Genomic DNA, 27,042 nt, shown 5'->3' with positions numbered 1-27,042 from the left:
TATTGTATATATTTCGGAAAATTCTATTTCAGAAAAAAGTGCTCCTCCGCTAAATGCAAAGGGCATAGTTCGAAGAGTCAGCCGACAGTAGAATCGTCGCAGAGCGGCCCTGCGGCGCCCGCTGCCGGCACTGCAGCCGCCGCCGCCGCCGCCTCAGCGCAGGACGCGAGCTTTGTCAAGCTCTTAGATGATAAACAAAAGCAACAAGGTAATTTTTACATCGGAGCCACAGGGTTTCTTAAAAACGATGCTTACGAAGTTATCATACAACTCAGGAAAAACGACACGACCAAAGAAGTGGTAAAAACGCAAGATGTGCCGATTGAGCTTATAACAGCAGATACTAGGAATGAAAACACCACTATTACTAAATTAGAAGTATCCTCATCCTTTGGAGCTCCATCTTTAGAACACAAAGACGATGTTCAGCAAAAAGTATTGATTAATGATATTAATTATTTGGCAGCAACTGCTCCACCTCCACCTGTCACGGAACAGGATTCTGGATTGAATGGGACAGAAGACAACGGAAAACAGTCTCCAAGTGAAGCTATTAGTGATGATGTACAACCCATAAAGACGAAGCAGGATAAAAGCGTTTCCACGTCTTTCAATGCACCGATCTCCGAATCTTTTGCAAAAAGTGACCCGGTTGCGAGACCAGCGAAGTCTACCTGCACACAAACTACGCCTAGCGCGTCCAACCCGAGGCCGGTTTATATTCACATGAGCTCGTCGACATCTACTGCTTACATGAGTCCTCCGGAAGTGGTCCTACCTCATTTCTTTAAGCGAGGTGACAAGCCGTGTAGAAAACTGCGCCGGGCTGCTGGAAACATTGCAAAACAAGAAAAAAAAAATGTTATGCGTCATGAACATCATTGCAAAAGCTACTCTAGCTGTAAAATATTCGAAAAACTGTTAACTAAACCGAAAATTGATCGATTAAATTATTGTGTAGATATGTACAGTAATAAAAATGAATATCCACCATTTAGTTACGTGAGGAATAAATGTTCTGAGCGCAATACGAGAGGCGCTTCTGAGTTGTGCTGCAAAGACCACACTCGTAAAGTAAAACATCACCTAAACGCCGCTAAAAAAACTATGTCTACGTGTAACACTAAAAACGCTGTCATGCATAGTAAAAGAAATAGAACAAGCAAATATGCTAGCGAATTATCTAGCAAATCTTATATCAGCCCTATGATTAAACAGTATATTCATAAACTTCTTTCTTTGAATCGGGAGGGTGTTAAAACCATTCAAATAATGAATCAGGATTGCAGCTCCGTGAATACTCCAGCTAGTTCAATCATTAATGTACCTACCAATTTTAGTAATAATAATTGCCAACGACGTCACTTGGTTCTGGGCAATAGTGATTGGGAAGAATTTGGGAATGTTCTGAGCCGAGTATTTCTTCATAATAATGCTACACATGCTATGTTTAATCGACCAGACAACGCCACCAAAGGTAGAAACAGAAAAGTAAATAATATCAAACTACCAAGAAATACGAAAAATAAAAGAGTGCACAAAATTAAGTCTTTGAATATATCGAAGAATATTATCGTAAAGACGAGCGAGGCATCTATGAAGACCAAAGTAGATAACTGTGCAAGAAAACTTTTGTCTTATGTTGCTACGAGCGAGCAGGATTCTCCTCCACCGGCGGATGATATTAGAAACTACAGGAAATCAAGTGAGAAAAATAATGTTTTAAAAACTCGTACAACTAGTACTGAGATAAATAAAGGTCAAATAAATCAATATGGCAGAGAAGTTTTTTCTCCAGAACAACCGAAGGCAGCAACATCCAATAGCAATAGTAATGATGAAATCCCATCAAAGCCCATCAATATTTCAACGCAAACGAGTTGTACAGTTGACGGTGAAATTAATTTTATGAAGTTAGCAGAAGGTAAACTTCAAAATATGGAAAAGATAGCAGATCTTACTGAAAAGTGCACTAAACGATTGTCAAACTTAGCTAAGGTATTGGAAGAGGTTAGAAAAAATAAATCTTTAGCTTACAGCCAAGTCTCAACAGCGGATTCGACATCGGATTCAGATCAAAAGTCGGACAAAATGGTTTCTGCTGAAAATCTTGATTTCAAAATTCCTTTAAATATTAGGGATGTCATTGCGAAGAATAGTAACAATCAATATAATATTGTTTCCACTGACTATGAATCTGTATTATCAGGTGTACCAAACACTGGTAGTATTGAATTCCCACAAGACAAAAAATCAGATTTATATGAAACCAGTAATTCTGAGTGTATCAGCCAATCGGCTTCATCCGTTTTTACAAATGGAGATTGTCGTGAAACTAACAATACGAAATGCCGGAACAGGCCCCCACCCGCGTTGCTGCGGATGAACTTAAAACGCCCTCAGGATCACGTTGTGCCACATGAACTCTCCACTGTCATGGAAGTTGATTCCCCTTTGAGCGTGAAATTCAAACAACAATCACCAATCAACACAAACCAATTTAGTCTTGCTGATCCAAACAAGGTCGAAGAAGGTACGGTGGAACGCCAGTTACACCCAGAATCGGTTCTAAACATTGTTAATAAATCGAGTAATGAAAAAAACAAAGTGATCAGTGACTCGCCTGAAGACTTCAAGTTGCAGATGATGGATCTTAATCAGTTTAATGAAATCATGTTAAAACCATTTGTTAGTCTTCAAGAATATGCTCGGGATCATTATGAGATTAGTACGCATACGAAACGCGAAAATTTCTCTAATGACCTCGGTATAACAGACGACATTAGCTCTCTTCATTCAGACGGCAGTTTGCCAGACGTAGTGGCTGAATTGCTTAAAAGAAAACTCATCACTGAACCTTTTAGATTTGATACTGCGTCTAATATGAATTCTACAACCTTATCTTCCGAATCTACATTATCTGTCTTGGCTTTGTCGAAAGTCCGGAAAGATAAGAGTAAATCTAAATTTACCGCAAATAAAGAAAACGTGGGTGAAACATCAGACTCGTTAAGCATTTCGTCGAATCCTGATTTAGAAAACGCCTTTAAAAAGCTCGGAATGGGTTGGGCTTCCTCAACTTTAAAAAGGACTAAAGAGCGATTAGCATTGTCTTCCTCTTCAAACACGTCCAGTGCCAGTTTTTCACAAGTAAAGTTCAAAAACTCAACAAACCAAGATGAACAAGGTACAGATGCAATTTGGTCCGTATCTAACATTTCAAAAAAGCCTGCCTTGAAGCGCCGGTTAGATACATCAAAAAATGCAGAACAACAGACTTCTTTAACCAATAACATGACAGTTAAAGAATTTTTAACTAAAGAACTAGCTAAAAAAATTACTTTTACAGACAAGTCTAATAGGAACGATACTAATCAGGAGTTTGTATCTTTGTTCGAAACAAAATTGCCAGAAAACTTTAAAAATCCATCAAAAACTATGTTGGATGATAATTCTGGAGAAAGTGTACCGAGTGGCAATAACAACAGAGCGCGAACATCCACGCCCGTCAAGCTTTTTAAATCTGTGACGTATCATTCTAGCTCCAGTTCCAATATGTCTAACGGGCTGTTCAGTAACGCCGACGAATTGTCCTCTGTCAAACTCACCTCGGCGTCGGCGCGACACCAGTCTGTGTCTGACAAGGATGAACTAACTATTCCTAATTGCAGTCTAAAAATGCGCAAAACCTTATCAGATTGTAGCAAAACCGATTCCTGCTAAATCATTTAGTTTACACCCGAGGCAATGTTATACGGTTTTTTTACAGAAATATTTTTAAAGAATGGTTGAATTTTCTATACATATTGCGATCTACGTGCCAATTATATTTGCATTTTATATGAAACAAAAAAATAAATGTATTAAGAACAAATATATATATATTTTTTTTTTAATCATTAACACACCCTACATAACACCCATAATCGGTTTGGTTCCACTTCCACCACACTCAACCGATGAACGAACTAGTTACAGATGGTAGTCGATTTAAAAACGAGCATCGTTAAACACAAAGATTATGAAATCGGCAGTTTAGCCATTTTTATAGTACAGTCACTGCCTAGTAATAGTATAAACAGGGCAAAGTATGTTATCTTCATACAAACGTACCGCGCGCGACTTGTATGTGTGCGCCATACTATCTATGGTCGCCGCACGCACTCTCAAACAAAATCTCGACCCACGTTTCTCAGTGCGCGCCAGTCGAGATTTTATTTGAGTGTGCGTGCGGCGATCATAGATACTATGGCGCACACATACAAGTAGCGCGCGGTGCGTTTGTATGAAGATAATATACTTTGCCCTGTTTATACTATGGCCTGGTTATTGTGAGGGGGCAGATGGATCGGGCCTCACTCAACGGTGTAGTAAATGAAACTCAGGTTCCAGGACGACGAGTGTATTTATTAAGGAAATAAAAAGGCACCTGTAACAATACAGGCAAGGGGTTAGGCGCCTGATGCCATAACACATAAAACACTATTAAATTACTTAATTACTATAACTTACAAATAATGTGCCTTTCGGATGTAGGTAGTCTAGAGGTGGGCTGGTTACAAAAGGTCGTGCACAATACTCATTGTCATTGCACTTATGTTCTTAATGGATTTACTCGTACTATTTGGATCGATTACGGTTCGTTACACCCAAATATCATAATGCCCTTTTACATATTTTACTAAATCTCAAATTGTCTTAGTTCCAAAATGCCTAAATTCCCAAATTGACTTATTTTAAATACAATAAAATGTCATAATAACATTTACACATTGCACCCGATATCCAAATTATATAGTTGGTAAAATGAGCAATAACTTCAAATACCGAATTATTATTAAGACTGAAAGTGAAAATATAATATAAAAAATTGACTTATTTTAAATACAATAAAATGTCATAATAACATTTACACATTGCACCCGATATCCAAATTATATAGTTGGTAAAATGAGCAATAACTTCAAATACCGAATTATTATTAAGACTGAAAGTGAAAATATAATATAAACTTAGAAAACTATGTAGGAAAATGGTGTTTACTGATCGAAGTTTTGTATTGAACTGAAAATTAAACCAGCGAAAGGGGTTTCAAGAAAGATTTGAATTTTAAAAGGGAATTTAGAATTTATATGTGCCCGAAATAATAAAGAAGTTGATAGTGTAACGTTTCGTTATACGCACCGTTACAGTTATAATACTAAAATAGTGATCACGTCTACTATGTAGGTACATAAATCGATACTGGTTAGGGCCACCGGGACCACCCCACACTAGCGTCTCCGTCTCCCGAGCGTCGGCGTCGGCGCGGCGTCTAGTCAACTCTATGGCTGCTGCTCGTCGCTCGACGCAACACTGGCGCGACTGCGCAGCGATGCCATTTTCCATAGCGCTGACCGCTAGTTATTTAATGCTTTCACATTTATGATGTCAACTATTTAATGCTGAACCACTTGACGCGGTTCAGCATTAAATAATTGGTACATAATATGATTTTAATTTCACGAATTGGAATTTTAACTGTTTAATAATCATATTAGGCCAAGCAATAAGAAGGTATAGAGGGAAATGCTAGGAACACAATTTTTGACTTCGTAGCTTTGTTTGGACTAGTTAGGAGATAAACATATCAAAAGTCCCCGACCGTAACCCTGGTGCTGAGGGGGAGAGGGGGGTTTGAAGGTTCAATTTTTCGGTTTTTCGATTATATCTCGGAAACTATGCGTCTGAGCGACATGGCCACTTATACAAAATGAAGTGATTTAATTTGTTACAAGTTTTATTAGGTATTTTTTTTTGATATCTCATAGTTTTTGAGATATCCGCTCTTGAAGGTTTATTTAGGGCTCTCATTTTTATCTTGATTATCTACATCAGTGACGTTGCTAGGCCGGGTTTGGTAACGTTTTCGTATAAATCGGGGGTGCTGAATTCATTTATGGTATCCACATTGACACCTTTCCAAAGTAAAAACATATAAACTTTAAACAAATAACTTTTTTTTTACTCCTCTTCACGCTTAAACCGCTGAACCGATTTAGTTGAAATTTTGATAAATATATGTTTTAAGTCCCGAGACAGGATATAATATAGTTTTTATCTCAAAAATCATACTTTGAAGGTGTGAAATTTGGTGTGAGGGGAATTCAGCTTCTTCGCCGAAGTTGAATTCCTGAGGTTAATACTGTTTAAATTTAGGTTTGAAGTCATGTTTGGTATCATTTTCAACTAAATCAAACATGTAGACCATCCCAAATATTATTTAAATAGGTTCAGCGGTTATTGATTCCCTATACAAATTTCCACCACACTTTTCACACCCTTAAAAGATGATTTTGGTTATAAAAACTATCCTATGTACTGTCTCGGGACTCAAACCATCTCTGTACCAAATTTCAACGAAATCTGTTCGGCGGTTTAAGCGTAAAAAGGAGTTTTATAAAAAATCATTTTTTTAAATTTTGTTTTTACTTAGGAAAGGTGTCAATGTTGATACCATAAATGAATTCAGCACCCCCGATTTATACGAAAACGATCCCAAACCCGGCCTAGCAGCTTCACCGATGTAGAAAATCAAGATAAAAATGAGAGCCCTAAATAAACCTTGAAGAGCGGATATCTCAAAAACTATACTAGATATCGAAAAACTTGACAGAATAGAACTTGTAACAAATTAAATCTCTTTTCATTTTGTATAAGTGGCCAAGTCGCTAAAGGGGCCCACTGACTATCAGTCCGCCGGACGATATCGGCCTGTCAGTTGTTCGGAACTGTAAAATTTTTGTTCTAACTGACAGGCCGATATCGTCCGGACGCATAGTTTCCGAAATATAACCGCTAAACCGAAAAATGGAACCTTCAAACCCCCCTCTCCCCCCCAGTACCAGGGTTATGGCCGGGGACTTTTGATATGTTCATCTCCCTACTAGTCCAAACAAAGCTACGACGTTAAAAATTGTGTTCCTTGCATTTCCCTCTATACCTTTTTTGGGGCATTTATTTCCTTATAGTGTAACGCAGTTGAGTTACACTATATGTAAGTGTTAAAATTATTGTGTGCAATATTTTTTTTACAGATATAAGTGGAAACTACACTTTTTTTGCAATCCGCTCATTTTTATAATAAAAAAGATAGGAAGAAACCGAGACGGTCACTGATGGAAAGGATTCATTCCCATTTATTCCCGCCAGCCACAGATGGGAATGAAACTATTCCCATCTGTTCCCGCCGGTGACAAATGGGAATGAATCATTCCCATTTCGCCCTCAGGGGGCGGGCACAGATAATACATCTTTTTACCGGATTAACGTTAGGAATACCCAAAGAGTAGTATAATATATAGGGGTATACCTATCTAAGTGAATAAGGCAGTGAAATAATACATAATTGTTTGGTTTCAATCATCAAATCTATATTTTTTCGTTTATAAATTAAAGGTGACATGTAAAACGTTACTCGTTCAAAATGAGTTATTTTTTACAGACATCATAATCAGGGGACCTAATTCTTTCTTTCTTTCGTTTCGCTCAGGACGTTTTTTGGAGGCGAGTTCACTGTCTTGTTCAATAAATACTATGTCTATGCGTACATTGCGTACGCCACGGCCAGGAACGCACGCGACCGGCGGGCGGCGGGCGGCGAGCGGAAAAACAAGGCCGTTCATACAGTTGGTCGAGCACAATATAAGGATGGCCTTGATTTGCCGCTCGCCGCCCCGCCGCCGGTCAAGTGCGTCCAGGCCGCCCCGTTTTAGACCAATAAAGTGAGCCCTTAATTAAGGGGACAAAATAAATAAGTAGAAGTAGGTAGAGTCGCCTAAGATCGGATGTGACATAAGACCGGATGCATAGAATTTACCGGAAATGAAGCAATATTTTTCGCTGATGGCAACATTTTCTCCGCCATTTTGTTCTGCCCCTCCCGTTGTACCTCGATCGGTGTTGCGATAAGCAGGACGTGTGCGCCGGAGCTTCGAAATAATTGTGCTTTTTTTTTTGTAAAATGTTGGGTCATCCGATCTTCCCTCCAGAAGTTTGAAAATTATGCTAGGTATTTATCATTTTATTGCCTTTTTTGTTAATTATTGCGTAGAATTAGCAAATTCTCTATAGATTTGTATACTTTGTTTACGCCTAGGACGTCTGTAGGCCGAAATCCGAACATCGGACTAATCACTGAGGCACTTAAAAAATTCAGCGGTTTTCAAAAGTTCGGATCGTAAATCGTAATAAAGGGATATATAATGGCAAGACGTGACACATGACAAGACAATATATCTACTTGACGTGACTTTAGCCCTTTTTAGGGTTCCAAAAGGAAAAAACGGAACCCTTATAGGATCACTTGCGCGTCTGTCGGTCCGTCCCGTCCGTCCGTCCGTCTGTCACAGCCTATTTTCTCCAAAACTACTGAACCAATTAACCTGAAATTTGGTACACATATCCATATGCAAGTCTGTGGCCCAAAGACGGACATGTAACGTAAACAAATGAATTTTAAACAAAGGGGCCACTTTTAGGGGATTAAATGTGAATATTAAACAACAAAGTTTTGCAAACTATATCGTGTTACATATCAAATGAAAGGGCTTCTTGTGGAAATATCAAATATATATTTTTTTTATAATCTTATGATAAAAAGTTAAGAAGTTATTTAAAAAAATAGGAAAAGAATGACCATTTTATCTCCGAAACTACTGGATTTAAAATTTTGCAAAAAAATACACAAAATAGTTTTATACCTATATATGACAGGAAAACCTATTTATTAGAAGTCTACAGTCAAGCGTGAGTCGGATTTAAGAACAAAAATGCGGTTAGGCTGTTTTAGGGATACAGCCGCAATGATTTACGTGAAACGTGCTGTGGACAGCTATTGCGAAGGCCGAGCTTCGCGAAAGGCCCAAGGCCTGGAGCATCAAACATATGCATGCTTCCTGCAAAGGACTTCGACGATTTTGCTAAGTGATTGGGCGTGCTCCATGAAATCAGAGGTAGGTATACCTACATGTAATATATATGAAAAGAATCGTTATTGTGACCAGGTAAGGTGAAAACAGGATCACTAAATATAACGGGAATTTTGTGAAATCCTGCGATAAAAACTAGAACCAGACAAGAAAAACCCTTATAAATAAAGCGCATACTATTCTGTAAAATTTGTGCGGATTTTTAAAAGGAAATAGACGAAATCTGCCATGTAAATGAAACTGAAATCGTATTCTTATATATTAAAAAGATTTATTTTGATCTTGTCGTAGGTCATTGTATAGATTGAACAGATGGATAACTGACCATTTGTATCACTTGAATAAATAAATGTTTATATAAATGGCCCCAGGCCATCATATGCGATGGCAAACAATTTGTTGCAGCTGAATTTAAGGAAATGGTTGAAAGCTATGGTAATAAATTTGTGGTATACTCCGTACTACCACCCTCAAGCCAACCCTAGAGAGAGAGAGAATCGTGTCGTTGGAACAGCTATCGCATCCTACATACAGGATACACATGGAGAATGGGACAAACACATTCCTCACATTGGTTATGCCATAAGAACTGCGGTACATGAGGTCACCGGCAGGACACCCTCTTATTTATTATTTGGGCGTAAAAATGCATGGCACGGAAAAAACGTGCAAACTTTAGAGCCAGATACGCATTTAAGCTTAATTAGGGATGGGATTAAGCTTAATTAGTATGTGGGTGGTATATCACCCTTTCCCTGGTAAAGGGTTAACAGGACATTTAGAAAATAGTCGTAGGATATGAAATAGAATAATAATACTGCAACACTGTCAACAATCGAAAAAAGTGTCCGATCTTAGGCGACCCAACCTCAATAAGGGGCCCACTGATTATCAGTCCGCCGGACGATATCAGCCTGTTAGTTAGAACAAAAAGTTGACAGTTCCGAACAACTGACAGGCTGATATCGTCAGGCGGACTGGTAATCAGTGGGCCCCTTTACCTTAGGATCCAACTGCACTTGCGGTCGTAATTGCGGCGACGCGCCGCTTTGTAGGTGAGTTGTGGCAGCTAAGGAATACTTGCGGTAGCGAATGTTGCATACTAAACACAAAGTTGCGATGCGGTACGCCTCGCGCTGCGCCATCGCCACCGCCACTTTTAATTCTACCGCAAAATTAGTTTTAATTCCACCACCCACTATGTAGGTATGTTTACAAAGATGCATACATGGTCCAATAAATTAACAGTCACTTTATTCATAGAAGAGATCAGTGATTGACATTTCGCTTATATCTAAACGACTAGTATTTAATCACATAGACCCATTTTGAAATTAAATTGTAATTCGTAATCGAAAAACAGATCACTAATTAAGTAGGTAACTTTAATATAGATCATCACAGTTACCCAATCTACACAATAACAACATTGTTTAGGTTAGGTATTTAAGTTTACCATATTCAAAGTATTTAAACACGTGGGTTGGGTTCATTGCAGTACTACACAGTACACAGACTGCAGAAAGTATGAAACCTATATAATAATATTTAGCTCAAAACTAAGTTCATAAATGTTCGTAATATTGCTGGAACTAATAAAAAAGATATGGGATACAGTCATCTCCTAGCCTGTGTGGGTAATGATCTGACCTGGGGCCGATTGCATAACAACTTGTAACTAATAGTAATAATAATATTAGCGGAAGTCTCTTTCTAATCAAAGGAATTGGAAAATGGAAAGAGACTAACGCTAATATTATTAGTTACAAGTTGTTATGCAACCGTCCCCGTCGACCGTGGTCATGGAAAATAATCTTCCTTCCCACATGGTAGTCTGGTCAGATAATGTTACAGGTACGCCATGCTCTTAGTACTGATTTTATATGAAAGAACCGGGAATATCAGTTCCGGTCATATAAAAAAACAGTACCGGGAGCATGCCTTACGAGTAGTTACAGATCAAGAAAACTTTAATATCAATACACACTGACACACTCCAAACTACCTGCCATTTTAGTTATTGCATACAGTCAACTATTGAAATTCCTGGTCAAATGTATTCAGTTGGTTCCCATTTTCTAAAGGTTATTGTTATTTTCAAATGTGTGATGAGAATGATGATCATCAAGAATAACATTCTAAAATATTGCTTGAACCTTTTCTAGGAAATTTGAAACACAAGTCACATCCACTTATACCTACATTAGGGATGTTGACTATATTTAAAATAAATAATTTCATACCATGCATGAAATGAAGCAACAGAACCAGAACATTAATAGAGAAACATAGAAGTTATTTTTAGACAATTTTTTGACTAGTAGTGAAATACCCTTTTCAATGTTTCGAACATGGTTTCAAATGACACTTTATACTGTTAACTAAGCGCCACTAGCACCATCCCACTAACCCGGATGGTGCAAGTGGCGCTCAGGCACATAAGTACCTACAATATAACAAAAACAATTACGGCTTAATTACTAGCTAATATTCCAGTACTATTTCATTCAGATCTACAACAACTCTTGAGTAACAGGTGTACTAATTTAAAGATAGCATAGCATAGCAGACTACACGGTTAGGTACAAACTAAAAAAACAACTAATTGTAACAACTGAACCTTAGATGCCATTCTTTGTACCATAGATCTTAAAGCTGATTATGCTGTCTTATAAAAAGTGGATGCAAAATATATCCCTAGCATTTTATTTTTACAAAACTGATTTTATGAATAGCCATCAAGTTCTTACGTCCTCAGTCCATACTAACAAGGGAAGCTTACCAATGTTTGTATTTATTCATCTTTTTTAGTATCCTTAAATAGATGTTGCTTCGCTAATGTGTATGCCACACCTATGGTCAGACAAGACACCACAGTCCCCTGGGCGGCCACTCGCAACTGCATGAGGAATACACTTGTACTCATTTTACCTCGTGTTTTGAATTTATATGCCCCGACGCCACAAACGCCAATCAGTCCTAAGATACCTACAAAAAAAAAAACACCAGATAATGAATGCAAAATCAATTAAAAATACAAATTGATACTTTAGATAAATATACAAATGAAGACGCTTTTCTGAAAAGTTAGAATGTTCATTACATATTACGCAATGGACTTTAACAATTTATAATTTTTCTATATATGTAACGGTATTTAGAATAAGATAGGGTCAAATTAAATTACAGTTAGCTGGTGTATTTTATGAGATTACATGTTATTGTATTACTTACATATTTTTATTTTCATAATTCTACTCTGTCATTTATAATTTTACCAAAAATGCCTGAATTGAGGTATGTTTTACGACAGTTCAATACTTATCCAAGAAAATAATAGCAGGGGAGGCGACGATGCTAAATGCAAGCGTCGTAGAGACCTATTGGAATCGAAAGATTAGATGATAGGAATAAAAAAAATGTTACTTAAAAAAAACCGCCATGTGGAGTTATTCGAACGCGACAGATATTCAAAGGGGTTGTTAAATGGACCCTACAAAAGTGTCTATTTCAATAATCTGACGATTTCAGCGATCGGAAGCAAATGGCAGTTGCAAAAAAAACGCCATCTTGAAATACTCGAGCGTGTCAGATTATTATACAGACAGGTTCAGATTGATGTCCCAGTTATGTAAAACCTTAATCTGACGATAATGTGGAGCAGTATCCTTATTCTGACGGTTTGAAAACAAGAATTTTCAATTTTTCAAGATAATTTTCAAAATGTCTGTTGTATGTATTTATTTTATTTGTAATTTTTTGTGCCTAAAAAACTGAGCAGAATTCCGCTAAGTAGATCAAAATCGACCAAGGGGTTCAAGAGATAACACAGTTTGAAGATTTCTAAATAAATATTGGTTAACAACGAATTTTTTTAAGCTCTAGTTACTTCAAATTTAGCATCTTGGGCTTGCAACTACAAACAAACTTGCAGATCCGTAACATTGTTTAATTATTTTTAAAATATTGACTATATGGGGACAGTGTGAGACAAAGAAAAAAAAATTGCAACAATTAAAAATATAATATAACCTAGATAAAATCTATAAAAACGGCCAAGTGCGGGTCGGACTCGCGCACTAAGGATTCCGTACCATTACGCAAAAAACGGCAAAAAAATCACGTTTGTTGTATGGGAGCCTCACTTAAATATTTATTTTATTCTGTTTAATCTGTTTTTAGTATTTGTTGTTATAGCGGAAACAGAATTTTGACACTTCTGCTTGCTCAAATCGGCAGTTTTTTTTTCTTGCATTATTCACTTCAAAATAAAATAAAAATCGAACGCGCTCGAGTAAGTGAAGGTCGCGATTATTTATTTTGCAACTGTGACCCTGCCACTCGCTCACAACACAAAGCCTAAGATCGTCAGATTATTGAAATAGGCACTATTTAACAAGTAATTAATCCACCATATCTTAATCTGACGCCCTCAAGTATTTCAAGGTGAAGATTTTTTTTAAATATTCTGATGGGCTGTCCATGACTCCCTGCTCGGTGTCGAGGACGCATTCTTGGTGGAAGTACTCAACAGGATGCAAGGTATCTCCCATATCTTAATCTGATGCGCTCGAGTGACTCCAAAAATACCCTCTTGGGCTCCCCGACCATAAGGGTAGGTAGGGAACGGATCTCCTGATACGGCAACACTGTGCAGCTACTGGACATTGTTGCCACATTAAGAAATCGGCTTTCTACCTTAATTTTCTTGGATAAAAATGGAAATGCTGGATTACTGGTTCCCTGTCTGTCACTGGTGACATGTGTCACTTAACTTCAAACTCGGATAAATCCATTCGACCCTCTTAGGAAATATCTACCCTGTTACCTTAGGTTACTTAATACCAAAATCGCAAAATCTCATGGTTGGATTTACCCGAGTTTGAAGTGAAGTGATTACCTGTAAATTGATAGTATTGAGATGTGCAAGTGTTATTTAAAATGTCATAATTTCATAGAAGTTTGATGTTTATGAAAACGATTTCACACTCTGCACTATCGATCATGCTGCAGTTAGCATAGCCTGTCTCTACTTTTGTCAGTCGTCAGGGGGTGCAAATTTGGTGACTGCCCCGGGCGCCAGCACCATATCCTCTAGCTACGCCCCTGCCACTGACAGGTGGTTAGTAACCATTTATTAAGGTTGACTACTGTGTGGATGTGGATTGTTTTCATGTAAAATATTATTACCAGATCTACCACTGACTCAGGTGGTTAGTGACCATTTATTAAGGTTGACTACTAGGATGTAGATTTGTGATTGATTGCTTTTATGCTGTATGATCAATATGACCTCGGGTCTCTTTAAAACATGAGTGAATAGGCTGTTACTGAACCGGTGAGCTCCATCTTAGGCCCTGTCTTGACTTTCCATCAGATGTGACTAGGGTTTATAATAAAATAAAATAAAAAGTAAATTGATACCTCAATTAGATAGTGTCCTAAACCAAGCTACCTACATTCTACATATTAGAAAGACAGAATAATTGTGATCTGATTATTCAAAGTTCCTAGGGGAGAACGGAACGTAACTACATAATTATATAATTATTATATCCTATTCATGATAATGTTAACGAGTTTATTATTTATACATTTTTTGAAGAACTTTACCTATAATCATGAAAGGAGAATCCTTAGACTTCCTGGCCAATTTCTCCGACTGAGATTCATCATTATAGTTGAAAGCAGGGCGTGAGTTTGCCATGATTCTGTAATAAATATTAAATAAAAGAACAAAAATATATTGATTGAGCTCCTATTACAAATAATATTAAAAGACTTCAGACTAAAAAAATCCAGCATGTAAACAAACTTACGTACCTAATTATTAAGTTGTGGACTGGTAAGTAATTTATATAATATACTTAAATAAATCTATCTATGGTCAAGGTTAGACCAGTCAGTACGTTACGTTACGTCATTTTCTGACATTGGAATGAATGCGTTCGTGTTCGCGCATGCGTTCAGTGAAAAAAAAGGATGCGTTTTTCAAGTTTCGCACGCATTGGCTCTCGGGGCACGAATACTAAAGTGATGATTATTATTAGTTTATTAGTAAAGCCTGACCAGAAATATATGATATGATCATTGTCAAGAGGGCGCTGTTATTCTCATGTATAGGGTGACAGTTCAAAATAGTATGAAAAAATTTGTTCCAGTGAAATTCCGCAAAATGGCGCGTGATCATATATTCCTGGTCCTGACCAGGAATATATGATCACGCGCCATTTTGCGGAATTTCTGGAGATTGTATAAAGGAGCCAAATCTCTATGTAGGAAAAGTGTCCATCAAAAAACAGTAATTAGGCGGCGCCACCATACACCGAAATACTACCAAAAACAACCTACGTAATTTGGTCGGGTTATTTGTTGCCTGATATGGTTCATGTTATACTCATGTCCCAGAGCCTAACTAGCGCCACCGGAGAGATTAGGAACTATTATTTAAAGCTTAACGCGGTCACTTTTACAACAATTCTGCCATAAGAGATTGCGATCCTTTCTATACCATCCATAGGTCAGGCTTTATATGTTTAGCCATTTGCTCATTGAAATTCCTCTATTACCATGAATCTAGTATAACTGGATCGGTCATGAGGAGTGGGGGAAAATGACCGAACGGGATAGTCTTATGTATCTTTCAGTAGGAGTAGCAGAGAACGCGCTGTTATTGTTTGTCCTTGTCATAGTTTCACTTTTCCACCGCTGCCACAACCGAGGTTGTGGCAAACAAATAAGTACGTGACATGTCATGTTTGTTCGTTGCTTGTTTAATTATCGTTGTTTTGTATGAAATTGTGCTTTCTCTTATGAAATATAGTGATGGTTAGCGTTTTGAATGCTTGAACTTTGATAAAATACTGGTGAATTATTCTGTAATCGGCTGTAATAGCCGCTCTGAGCAAAAATATGAGATCATAACCTTTCACACGTAAGTACGGTATTTTACACCTTCCTCTTAACGCAATATGTGAGAATAACATCGTAAAATTACGTTACACTCAAAGCAATGTAGTCAAACGATTTCAATAAAAATATCACAATTATTTACGCAAATTAACAAAACATTATTTGTAAAATTATCCGCCCAAATTACGTAGGTAGGTAGGAGTCTGAGGTCAGCCATTTTTAAACTTCTTCTTAATTTAGCTGCATAACAATCATGTTAGGGATACCAGATGAAAATATCATAATTTTATGGGTAATTTTGACCTCGAAGTTTTTTCGTACTTCTAATTCCAAAAAATAAATAAACAAATGTTGTGAAGATTAAATGTGGTGTACATTAATTGGTGTGATTGCGATTTGTGATTTCTTTAAATTAAAACCCATAATACATTTTATTTTACGTTTTATTTACTAAACATGTTTAGTTTTGTACCACCTGCGCGAATTATAGGAGGTATTTCATTGTTTATACGCCTAAAAAGAACGGCCCATTGACATTTTATTTAACAATTTTTTAATACCGTCAAACAAGCTAACTTTGCCTCCAGGGTAATCGCCCCAGCGTGATATCAAATATTGGGGTAATTTTTACCAATATGGTATCCCCACGTTTATGACGTCATCTATGTCTATCCCTTACGGGCGCACGCGTATAGCTGGTCTATGTAATGCTAGGTCTATGTCTATTACGGTAAAAGAGGTTCGATATGATGTCTAAAGGGCCCTCCACACTCATGCGCGAAGCCGCGAACGCGAGTGGAGTCTAGATCGCTATTCAGCGAAATCGACTCCACACTCGCGTTCGCGGCTTCGCGCCGTGATTCGCGCATGAGTGTGGAGGGCCCTTAATATCGAGCCATACCATCATAGACCTAGCATTACATAGATGCGGCCTACCGCGTGCGCCCGTAAGGGATAGACATAGATGACGTCATATGGGGATACCATATTGGTAAAAATTACCCCAATATTTGATATCACGTTGGGGCGATTACCCTGGAGGCAAAGTTGGACGGTATTAAAATTGTTGAATAAAATGTCAATGGGCCGTTCTTTTTAGGCGTATGAACAATGAAATACCTCCTATAATTCGCGCAGGTGGTAGAAAACTAAACATGTTTAGTAAATAAAACGTAAAATAAAATGTATTATGAGTTTTAATTTTATGAAATCACAATCACATTATTCACACCAATTAATGTACACCACATTTAATCTTCACAACATTTGTTTATTTTATTTTTTGGAATTAGAAATACGAAAAAACTTCGAGGTCAAAATTACCCATAAAATTATGATATTTTCATCTGGTATCCCTAACATGATTCTTATGCAGCTAAATTAAGAAGAAGATTAAAAACGGCTGACCTCAGACTCGTCTGAGTAGCTGAAATATTACCACAGACAACCTACGTAATTTGGGCGGATAATTTTACAAATAATGTTTTGTTAATTTGCGTAAATAATTGTGATATTTTTATTGAAATCGTTTGATTCTACATTGCTTTGAGTGTAACGTAATTTTACGATGTTATTCTCACATATTGCGTTAAGAGGAAGGTGTAAAATACCGTACTTACGTGTGAAAGGTTATGTTCTCATATTTTTGCTCAGAGCGGCTATTACTGCCGATTACAGAACAATTCACCATTATTTTATCAATTCAAAACGCTAACCATCACTATGTTTTATAAGAGAAAGCACAATTTCATAGAAAACAACAATAATTAAACAAGCAACGAACAAGCATGACATGTCACGTACTCATTTGTTTGCCACAATTTCGGTTGTGGCAGCTGTGGGAAAGTGAAACTATGACAAAGACAAAAAGTAATATATTGCTCTCTGTCACTACTACTGAAAGATACATAAGACTATCCCGTTCGGTCATTTCGCCCCACCCCTCATGACCGATCCATGTTATACTAGATTCATGCATACCATACTTACTATACTCTTTGATCGAGCCTCTTGAAACTTTAATACCGCATCCACACTTTGTCCCAAATTACTGGTTCCATTTGGTAGAACCCCATAAAAGTGGAACACATCTCGTTACTCCACTCCGTCATTATAAAAAAATAACACGAAGGTTATGTCGTTACTCTGCAGCAGCAAACACAAAGTGAGCGAGCGCGAGAGTGTGGAGGATCCCTCAGCTCACCCCCTCGCGTCCGAAAAACCGACAACAAGCGGAGCGACAGCGGAGCGACAGCGAAGCGAGACGAGGGGACACGAGCGCAGAGCGCACCGTCCACACTCTCGTACTCTTGTTCCCTCCTGTAGCCTCGTGGAGAGCGTGGATGCGGCGTAATCTGGGGGCACGGCAGTGCCCCCGCCAAGTCGAACAAAACAAAGAGGCACGGCCGTACCAATCGTACCATCCTTTTCTCGAAGCCATTCAGGCTATTTTCGACGTCCTCTAATTTTGTGCTGGCTAAAGCTATATTCTGTTTTTTTATTCCGTAGACTAAAATGACATTTCATGTGGTACTAAGAAATGTCATGTCTTACACATGAAACGTCATTTTAGTCTACGGAATAAAAAAACAGACCTTAGAGCCCTGAATTTTCAGTTGCCTGATTTTTTTCATAGGGCAAATAATATGGCTTATATACTATATTCCCAAGAACATTCAGTTTGAACTTGTAGATAAAGAATTATTGCACGTCAAAGTTCCTTACTTTTGTCACTGACACACTCACTCACTCACTCACCGATCATCAGAATTCTAAGGTACTTCTAGCCAGCCAACAAGCTTCAAATTTTAAACATAAGTAATTTTTAGCTTATCAAGCCATAAAAAACCTAAAAATATTGCGATATCAGTCAAGTTTTAAAGATTTAGGAACTGCATAAGTAAGTTTGTAGTCCCATATGAATATATGCTATTACAAAGTTACTTTTGCAGTTCCAACAAATAGTAAGTAAAGTAAAGGTCTAAGATGTACGATACGATGTGAGTATAAAGATGTGTATAGTATGAGTATGGTATGGCTATGACTATGTTAAGGATTTGAATGTGTGGGTATGGCACAGGGCGGACACGCTTGGGGTGCTACGGACAGGAAACCTCCCAGAGTGCCGATTCCCTTCTCTTTTCTTTTTTTTAATATTTATTGGTTCACCAACAATGGGGTTGGCAACTGTCAAAGGTTTGCAGAGATGGCGCCATCATAGCTTGCCCCTTTTTAGGGTTCAGTACTCAAAGGGTGAAAACGGGACCCTATTACTAAGACTCCGCTGTCCGTCTGTCCGTCCGTCTGTCCGTCAGTCTGTCTGTCTGTCACCAGGCTGTATCTCATGAACCGTGATAACTAGACAGCTGAAATTTGGCCGGTTTTTTTCTATGAGATTTGGCTTAAAGGGCTGGCATCCAGGGCATTTAAAAAACAAAAATTTGACACAATTCTAGGGATTGACAGGGCAAGCTATGCTGGCGCCATCTGCTAAACACTTCGACCGGCCAACCCCATTGTTTACACTTTGTTAAGTATGACTACAAACGTTTAAACTATTATCGCTTAGCGTAACAATTAATTAAAGGTAAACACCACATGCATTGAATGAAGTAAGAAGACTGCATCTACGTGAGATACTTTACAATAATAATAATAATGCAGGCATTAATTATAACAGGGACTAATACTGTTTACAATCGAAATTAAACTATCCTATCGTGAGACATATTTCAAGATGTTTAGATCAGTACGGCTTCATTCCTCTTGATCAGCAAATCCGGGGGAAAGGGAAGGGCTCTCGGACGGTGCGCCTCGGGGGCAACGGTAAGTAATCTCTTGGCTTACCGGTGCTGCCAATGTCCTGTCACTCATTGAAAATGAAAAATATATTTATTTTGCACACAAAGATGGGAATTTGCAGATGGGGTATACATGAGGTCCAGGTTGCGCGAATACAGCGGTACATTTATAACAGTATGAACAGGGGTCCCCAAACTAGGCATAGCCTGTATCTTGGGCGACCAGTTAGTGAATTAAAAACTAGATTGAAAAAAAAAGTATGTAAAGGTGAAGATAGGTGCTAATGCTAGTAATGCTAATAACCTTAGCTACAAGGGATTTACGTTGGTCAGTCTGTCAGTCAAGTCTCTTAAGGCTAAGTGTCTATACCTATAGGTTAAGTGTCTAATTATGTAACATAGAGTACTACTACATATGGACAGAAATTGAGGCTTATGGCCGCGATATTTAAAGCATTATACAATTATACAATTTAGAGCATTATACAATGTTTCCTTTCTCCATACAAGTGCACCGTAGCGTCACTGTACTATCTCCTCAGTCTTATCATTGAGGGAGAGTTCACCCGAGTGCGTGCTGGAGGGGGGCCTTTGGGCCGGGCGACTGCGGTCGCGGATGGGGCCTTCGGGCTGGGCGCCTTCGGGCGCGTGAGGGCACAGGAATGCCGCTGACCTGTATAAAACTGCGGTCCCCGTAACTGTCTAGGCAGAGGGCCTATGATGACGGCCGGGGGGGTTGCCACTGCTGGCCGGCGCCGGCGTGGTGGCCACGAGGATGACCACCTCTATAAAAAATCGCTAAGGCAACCTGAGGGGGTGGAACCCGGGGTTTTTCCATCTCCTCCCGGCGTGGAGGTTGTCATGCATGAGGGACCAGTGTGTGGTGTCGCCCTGCACACTAACTTCGAGAGGGGGAGCTTCGGCTCCAGGGCCTTCGGGTCCAAGGAGGGGACAGCTTAGGCTGTCGGCAGCAGGCGGTGTTCGCGGTGAAAAGCTCTGCGATCCCGTATTCACCGCCACTGAATACGGGACTTGCTGCGAGACGGGCATACTGTGGAGGGTTTAGTCGGTATTTGGCCCCTTGGCCACGAGTCCGACATATCCGTTCTAGTTCCCCGGCTAGGCGGAATGCCTAAATGCATTACTCCACGTAAAAAAAAGGGCGGACACGCTATACATCAAAAATCACTCGCGTTTCTATGTGTGAACGGCACGTTCGTACACGCGTCAGGCGTCATAGTGTGAGTAAGTTGCTTAAAAATAGTACTGAGAGCACGCCAGAAGTCCGCCAGATTTCTGTCGCGGGGCGAGGTAATTCGAGTCGGGGCGGGGCGGTGGGTGGCCGTTCCGTATGATAATATATATACTTTTACTTATTTTGTGGGTATGGTGTGGGATGGGTAGGTACTTGGGTATGAGTATTGTATGAATACAAGTATAGTTAGTATTTATTCAAAAACTGTTAACGTTCTTAAATAATCATTTCCTAAACTAGCGGCTGAAATAGTAAAAGTTATCATTTTGTCTTTTTAAACCTAAAATAAATGAGTTTTCTTGGGAGTATTTTTCAAAATTTGTAGTGAGAAATGTCGTTTCGGTTGCCAATTTTGCAGTAAACAAGAATCATTTGGTAGATGAATGATCACAATTCAATTCACCATATCTTGTACGAGGGGCTGAAATGATTGAAAATCAAAGATTCATTTAACAAGATTGATAAAATACCTTCCGTTTTCTTCATTTTTCGGTGAAAACAGGGCAGCATAATATTTTTTTATCGCAAATTGTACTTATATTTTGCCCTCAAAATAATATTATAGCAAACTTTAACTTTATGTGAACCCATAAAAAAAAACATAACTATAGGACCTATTTTGCCGTAAATTTAAATATTTTTAAAAGACGTTTAAATAACGCTGCGCGCTCAGTCTCCGCCGGGCGCGCTTAGGGGACGGACCTGTGCTCGATCGTCATGCGTTTGTTGCGTTCATAACCAGCGAGCTAGTTCCGAGAAGTGGTGTATACTGCGATTAGAAAATCTTGATCCTTAGGTGATCAATGTAATCATAGGTACATTTTATAGCACAAATATTAAATTTTTTCGCCTAGGTGATCGGGGTCTGTTCAGGGTGCCTAGCCAAGATGCCAACCGTTTAGGTACCTATAGTTTAGATTAAAACCAAATCTGTAGCTGGCCTCTGAATGGGCAGTAGAAACGGGTTCCGTATGTCTTTCCCTTTCCAGATGACCAAGGTGCCTAGCCAAGATGCCAACCGTTTAGGTACCTAGAATATAATTTACATTAAAACCAAATCTGTAGCTGGCCTGTAAAATGGGTCGTAGAAACGCGTTCGTTGTGTCTTTTGCTTTCTAGATGACCAGGGTGCCTAATAGTCAAGATGCCAACCGTTTAGGTACCTATAGTTTACATTAAAACCAAATCTGTAGCTGGCCTCTGGATGGATAGTAGAAACGGGTTCCGTATGTCTTTCCCTTTCCAGATGATCAAGATGCCTAGCCAAGATGCCAACCGATTAGGTATTTATAATATAATTTACATTAAAACCAAATCTGTAGCTGGCCTCTAAAATGGGTAGTAGAAACGCGTTCCTTATGTCTTTCGCTTTCCAGATGACCAGGGTGCCTAGCTAAAATGCCAACCGTTTAGGTACCTATAGTTTACATTAAAACCAAATCTGTAGCAGGCCTCTGAATGGGTAGTAGAAACGGGTTCCGTATGTCTTTCCCTTTCCAGATGGCCAGGGTGTCCAGCCAAGATGCCAACCGTTTACGCTCCGTAGCGAACGAAACGTAATTGTCTCTGTCGCACTAATATGGAAGAGTGATAGAGAGAGATTACGCTATTGTTCGCTTCGGAACGAACGACTGGAAATTTGGCTAGGCACTCGGGTTTAGTACCTACAGTTTACGTTAGTACGTTACGTCCTTTGTTTGTAGCTCCTAAAATATACATTGTTTTATAAATAAACCATAATATATTTAATAACCTTTCGTGTATGTATTACTCATGGTATAGTAATAATTTTGATTTTGCAAAGTCGGTAGTGGTCACATGTATGACGCCATTATTTGTCACTCAGGCACTATAGAGATTATGTCTCCCAGCAGTTTTATGATCCTTTTATATTGCTAATAACATACTAGAAGCTTATGCGGATTATCCTGAAAATGACCAATTACGATTTTTTAAACTTTAATGCATTTGTTCTGCAAATACCTACATTTTGATGCATAATTTTCAAATTTTTGGTCTGATTTTGATTTTTTTGATATCTGTGTATGGCTGGAGATATCATCTTTAATATTGTAGTACATTGCTTTATCGTCCGACTTTTGGTTTAGTTATAAAACCAAAATAATCGAATATTTTTTTTTTCTTTGTAAATTATTATTATTATTTGTAATGCAGGCAGGCAGTTTAAACAACTGATAATGCCTGTATCCAGAGTCATAAACCAAGTTCTCAGTGTTGAGTAGAATTTGCTTTGTGCTTATCTAATTTATTCTTAAACTCATTGACACTTTGGGCCGCTACTACATCCCCTGGGAGTTTGTTCCAAGCGTTGACCACTCTGTTGCTCAAGAAGTGTCTATGAGGATTATTGTAGGACCTGTGAGACACCAGCTTATACTGATGACCTCTCAGACGGTTGTTACTATTGCGTTCTAGCATCTTATGGAAATCTTTAAGGTCGTAGTGTTGGGTTAGTATTTTGTATGTCTCAATCAGATCTCCGCGTTCTCTGCGCTCCTTCAAAAATTGCTCTTAAACTATTGTATGTTTTGGTACATAGTGTAGAAATTAAACATAGAAAATTTAATTGGCTTTCATTTAATACCCCACACGTATATGTGCCATGCATATAGTTCGGGTGCAATATGCAATATTCGCAACGAGGCGGGAGTCAAGTAGATGGCCGGCGCCGCTGTCTCCCGGCAGTTTTGTAAACCCAATACTATGCCAAATAACATTCTAAAAGTTGAAAGCGGTTTCCGGATCTGAACTATATTCCCATAAGGCAGTGCACTATATTTATTTCGTTAATATTAGTAAAGTTATTGCAAATCCACTGTTACCCGTGACCCACTCTCTCCTACCTTCTCACATGCTTTTGAGTCCCTCGCTACACTCAAGATTCTAAATTTGAATCATGGCCGTAATTATTAGTTTGCTCAAGACTCCGAATTAGCACTCCAACCAAAAACGTCTTGATTCTCTTGTTGCACAATTATATAATTAAATTTTGTAAAACCCAAAAAAAATTAATTCTGTGTTGTGGATTAAAAATATGGGGAAGGTTTTCTGCTTCCTGTTGGAAACCATCCATCTTATCTCACCTTCCGTCTCTCACCTATCGTATAAAAACTATATAGTCAAATCTAGTTAACTATTGCATCGCGCACTTAAGGTGAGTTCGGCAAAGTTACGGACATCGGGTAAGATCGTATGATTCAAATTTCCGCCTATTGTGGGGTATTTTTTTAATGCTGGCAAGGTGATGCGATGCGCAATTTTGTTCCGCACCCCTCTTCAGTCCGCACTTGTTGCTCTGACAGACTAGACGCGTGTTTTGTGCCGTTAAGTAGAAAAGTTCAAAAAATGTGTTTTTATTTTCCATCCGGATATACCCTCCGCCAGTTTTTTTGGAATAACTGGTAAGTTTAAGCGTTATTTGTTTCTTTTACAGATTTCATGTTATTTTTATTAAATTTGTGACAAATCTGTATATTTGGAATTCTGATACGATGCCTGTAGGCCAAGATCCGGTCTTACCCGAAGTGGTAAAAGATCGGATGCAAATCATCCGATCTTAAATTCTCAGGAATGCTCAAACTTTATACGTGTCACCACGATGCTTGATTAAATTTCTCTAACAGACGTATATAGTGGTGTTTTTTTTTTCATAACCGCAAATTACAATCTAAGCGTCTAATATTGCACACTTAAGTAGGTAACTGATCTCTTTATGAATAAATAATTATAAATATTTTTATTTACCTATCTGCTGTAATTATGAAGAGGTAGGTTTATTTTTTTGTTGATTATTATTATTATTTTAATAATGTTACAGAAATATAATGGTTTATTGAAATATTATTGTTGTGTTGATTAATCAATTCTTACTTGGTTTAAAATGTGTGCTTATCAAAGCGAATTGGCCTGTTTGTAAGATCGAGAGATGTTTTCTCACACGAAATCATACTCGTAGTTATGTGAGATGGCGTTGGAAAGTTTATTAAGTACCTATAGACTGATATTATTGCAATTGATTAAGTTTTGGTCGTATTAATTCCTCCACTTTCATATTATTTTACCCTTATGTCCTATTTTATCACCCTCTTTCAACCTACCGCGCTTAAGGTGTCAATGAACCTACGTGGTTCATTGACCCACATGGGTTCATTGACCCCACACCTAAAAGTTTGACAACCATAATTTCTTGAAAATTGAGCGCATGGTGTAAGATCGGACGGAAAAAAAACAAAAAAAAAAAATGGGTCGGATATGATAGCCCGAATTACTGCTAGGCCAATTCTTCTATATATGAATCGATGAGTAAAACCGGTTATTTTGCAATGGTAAACTTTATGGTACCGGTAATAGGGCCGAACTTATAGGCCCGTCCGTTCTTACACCACCAGGTAAAAAAAGAATGCTGTCAATTTATTTTGTTTCCTATATTTAAACACTCATTACACGCTCACTATGACGTTTAGAAAGATAATAAAATTCAATTATATAGAGCATTTCATCATTATCAATTCTGTACTTAAATCATGTCCGTACCCTATCCAAAAGCTGAGAAAAAAAAACCAACATCATCTCAACCCACCTAAAATCGTCCGAAACTTAGCCGAACTCACCTTAAGTGCCATCAGCAACTAAACTCATGGACAGGGCAGAGGAACACAAAAAAAAAGTTTACTTATTTTGAAATTACTTAGGTGCTGTATGAGTAATCCAGTAACAATTTAACCTTTTCTTGCGTTCCTCTAAACTTGTGCATAACTATATTTTAGACGGGGAAAGCCGGCCGTTAGATTAGTTAAATAGTGTTCCAATGGGGAAGACAACTGTCAAATGTTGTTATAGATGGCGCCAGCATAAGTTTGCCCTGTTTCTATGCGATTTGGGACTAGCATCCACTTCCAGGCAATTAAATTTCTTATAAAACACCAACAATTTGACACTTAGTAAGATTGACAAGGGAAACTTTTGCTGGCGTCACGCGTCATCTGTAAAAAAATCAGCCGGCTAAACTCATTAGTTCAAAGTTCAAAGTGTTTTTATTTGTAAGTATATATGTCAAAGTGATTAGGTACTCTCATTAGGATTATCTTACTACCGAAATACTAAACGGCAAAATATTTTTGTTATAAAACCATGTAAATATATTTATAATTTATAGGAAATACAAACAGTTCATCTTTATAACTAAACAACATTTTATCCACAATCTTGTAATTGTTTATCTTTGTAACTTACGATCTGTGATGACAATACGAACTAAGTACTAAATATACACGGTGGCTAAAAAATAAGTGCATTCCCGTTACCAAGGATGTTTTAGGATTATACATTATACTGAGCAACTTTTACTATGGGACCAAACCAACCCCGCAATCACTGTTTTATACATTTTGGCTGGTCCATTTTCTATTTTCTATGGGAGGGTAAACATTTTTTCGCGACTTCGTGGTTGGTCCTATAGTAAAAGCTGCTCAGTATAATCCCAAAACCTCCTTGGCAACGGGAATGCACTTATTTTTACTCATTAGTAATAATAGTTCAATGCACAGATCAACCTAACCCCAAACTAAGCAAAGCTTGTAAATAGGTACTTATGGATATTATTCGACGATATTACATACTAGAGATGCCAGCAATATTCGGTATTCGGCTACTTTAGGTAGTTTTTGTACATATGTATTATATCGTATAGAACGTATTATATGTATTATATATTATAACTATACATGACTGTTAATATATTTGTTTTATTTTACATAAATCCCATGCCCATGCTATATACTGTAGGTGTAGGTTATAGGTTTACCTGTCTTTTAGGAAATTAAATATTTTCTTTTATGCCGTTTAGTACTGCTTTGATGTCTACCGTTCTCCAATTCTCCCTCAATTGCTCAAAGGTTAACTGGAAGAGATCCCTGAAAGGGATAAGTTCGCCTTTGTACAAATGATGCGTTTTTCTCTTGTTTTATGTTTCTTTTTGTAAAATAAAGAGTTTTACTACTACTACTACTACTACTACTACTTTACCCAAAATTCGGTATTCAGCCGAATGTTGCCTACTATTCGGCCTAATACCGAATAATTATCT

The 27,042-nt window shown here is 38.0% G+C and overlaps 3 protein-coding genes across 5 annotated transcripts in view; 1 reads left to right on the top strand and 2 right to left on the bottom strand.

Annotated features, from left to right (window-relative positions):
* LOC134754805 (uncharacterized) overlaps window positions 1–3,874 on the top strand; it is a 48,285-nt gene extending 44,411 nt beyond the window's left edge. For all 3 annotated transcript variants that reach the window (XM_063691183.1, XM_063691182.1, XM_063691181.1), the window contains one exon: window positions 33–3,874. In XM_063691183.1, coding sequence (XP_063547253.1) covers window positions 33–3,723 — 3,691 coding nt within the window. In that variant the 3' untranslated portion in view covers window positions 3,724–3,874. The remainder of the gene's footprint in view (window positions 1–32) is intronic.
* The window catches only part of LOC134754837 (DNA replication licensing factor Mcm7), a 425,513-nt gene that overhangs the window by 26,698 nt on the left and 371,773 nt on the right, over window positions 1–27,042 (bottom strand). The gene's annotated exons all lie outside the window — the stretch shown is intronic.
* LOC134754025 (HIG1 domain family member 1C-like) lies at window positions 4,393–14,680 on the bottom strand. The gene is made up of 2 exons (XM_063690087.1): window positions 14,583–14,680; window positions 4,393–11,957 (listed from the first exon to the last, which is right to left on the bottom strand). The coding sequence occupies exons 1-2, from the start codon at window positions 14,674–14,676 to the stop codon at window positions 11,764–11,766; spliced, it is 288 nt and encodes a 95-aa protein (XP_063546157.1). The 5' UTR covers window positions 14,677–14,680; the 3' UTR covers window positions 4,393–11,763.

This window comes from Cydia strobilella, chromosome Z (assembly GCF_947568885.1).
Source record: "Cydia strobilella chromosome Z, ilCydStro3.1, whole genome shotgun sequence".
Taxonomy (NCBI): Eukaryota; Metazoa; Arthropoda; class Insecta; order Lepidoptera; family Tortricidae; genus Cydia; species Cydia strobilella.
Note: the sequence above shows the minus strand (reverse complement) of the source record. Positions and strands in the feature narration are given on the sequence as shown.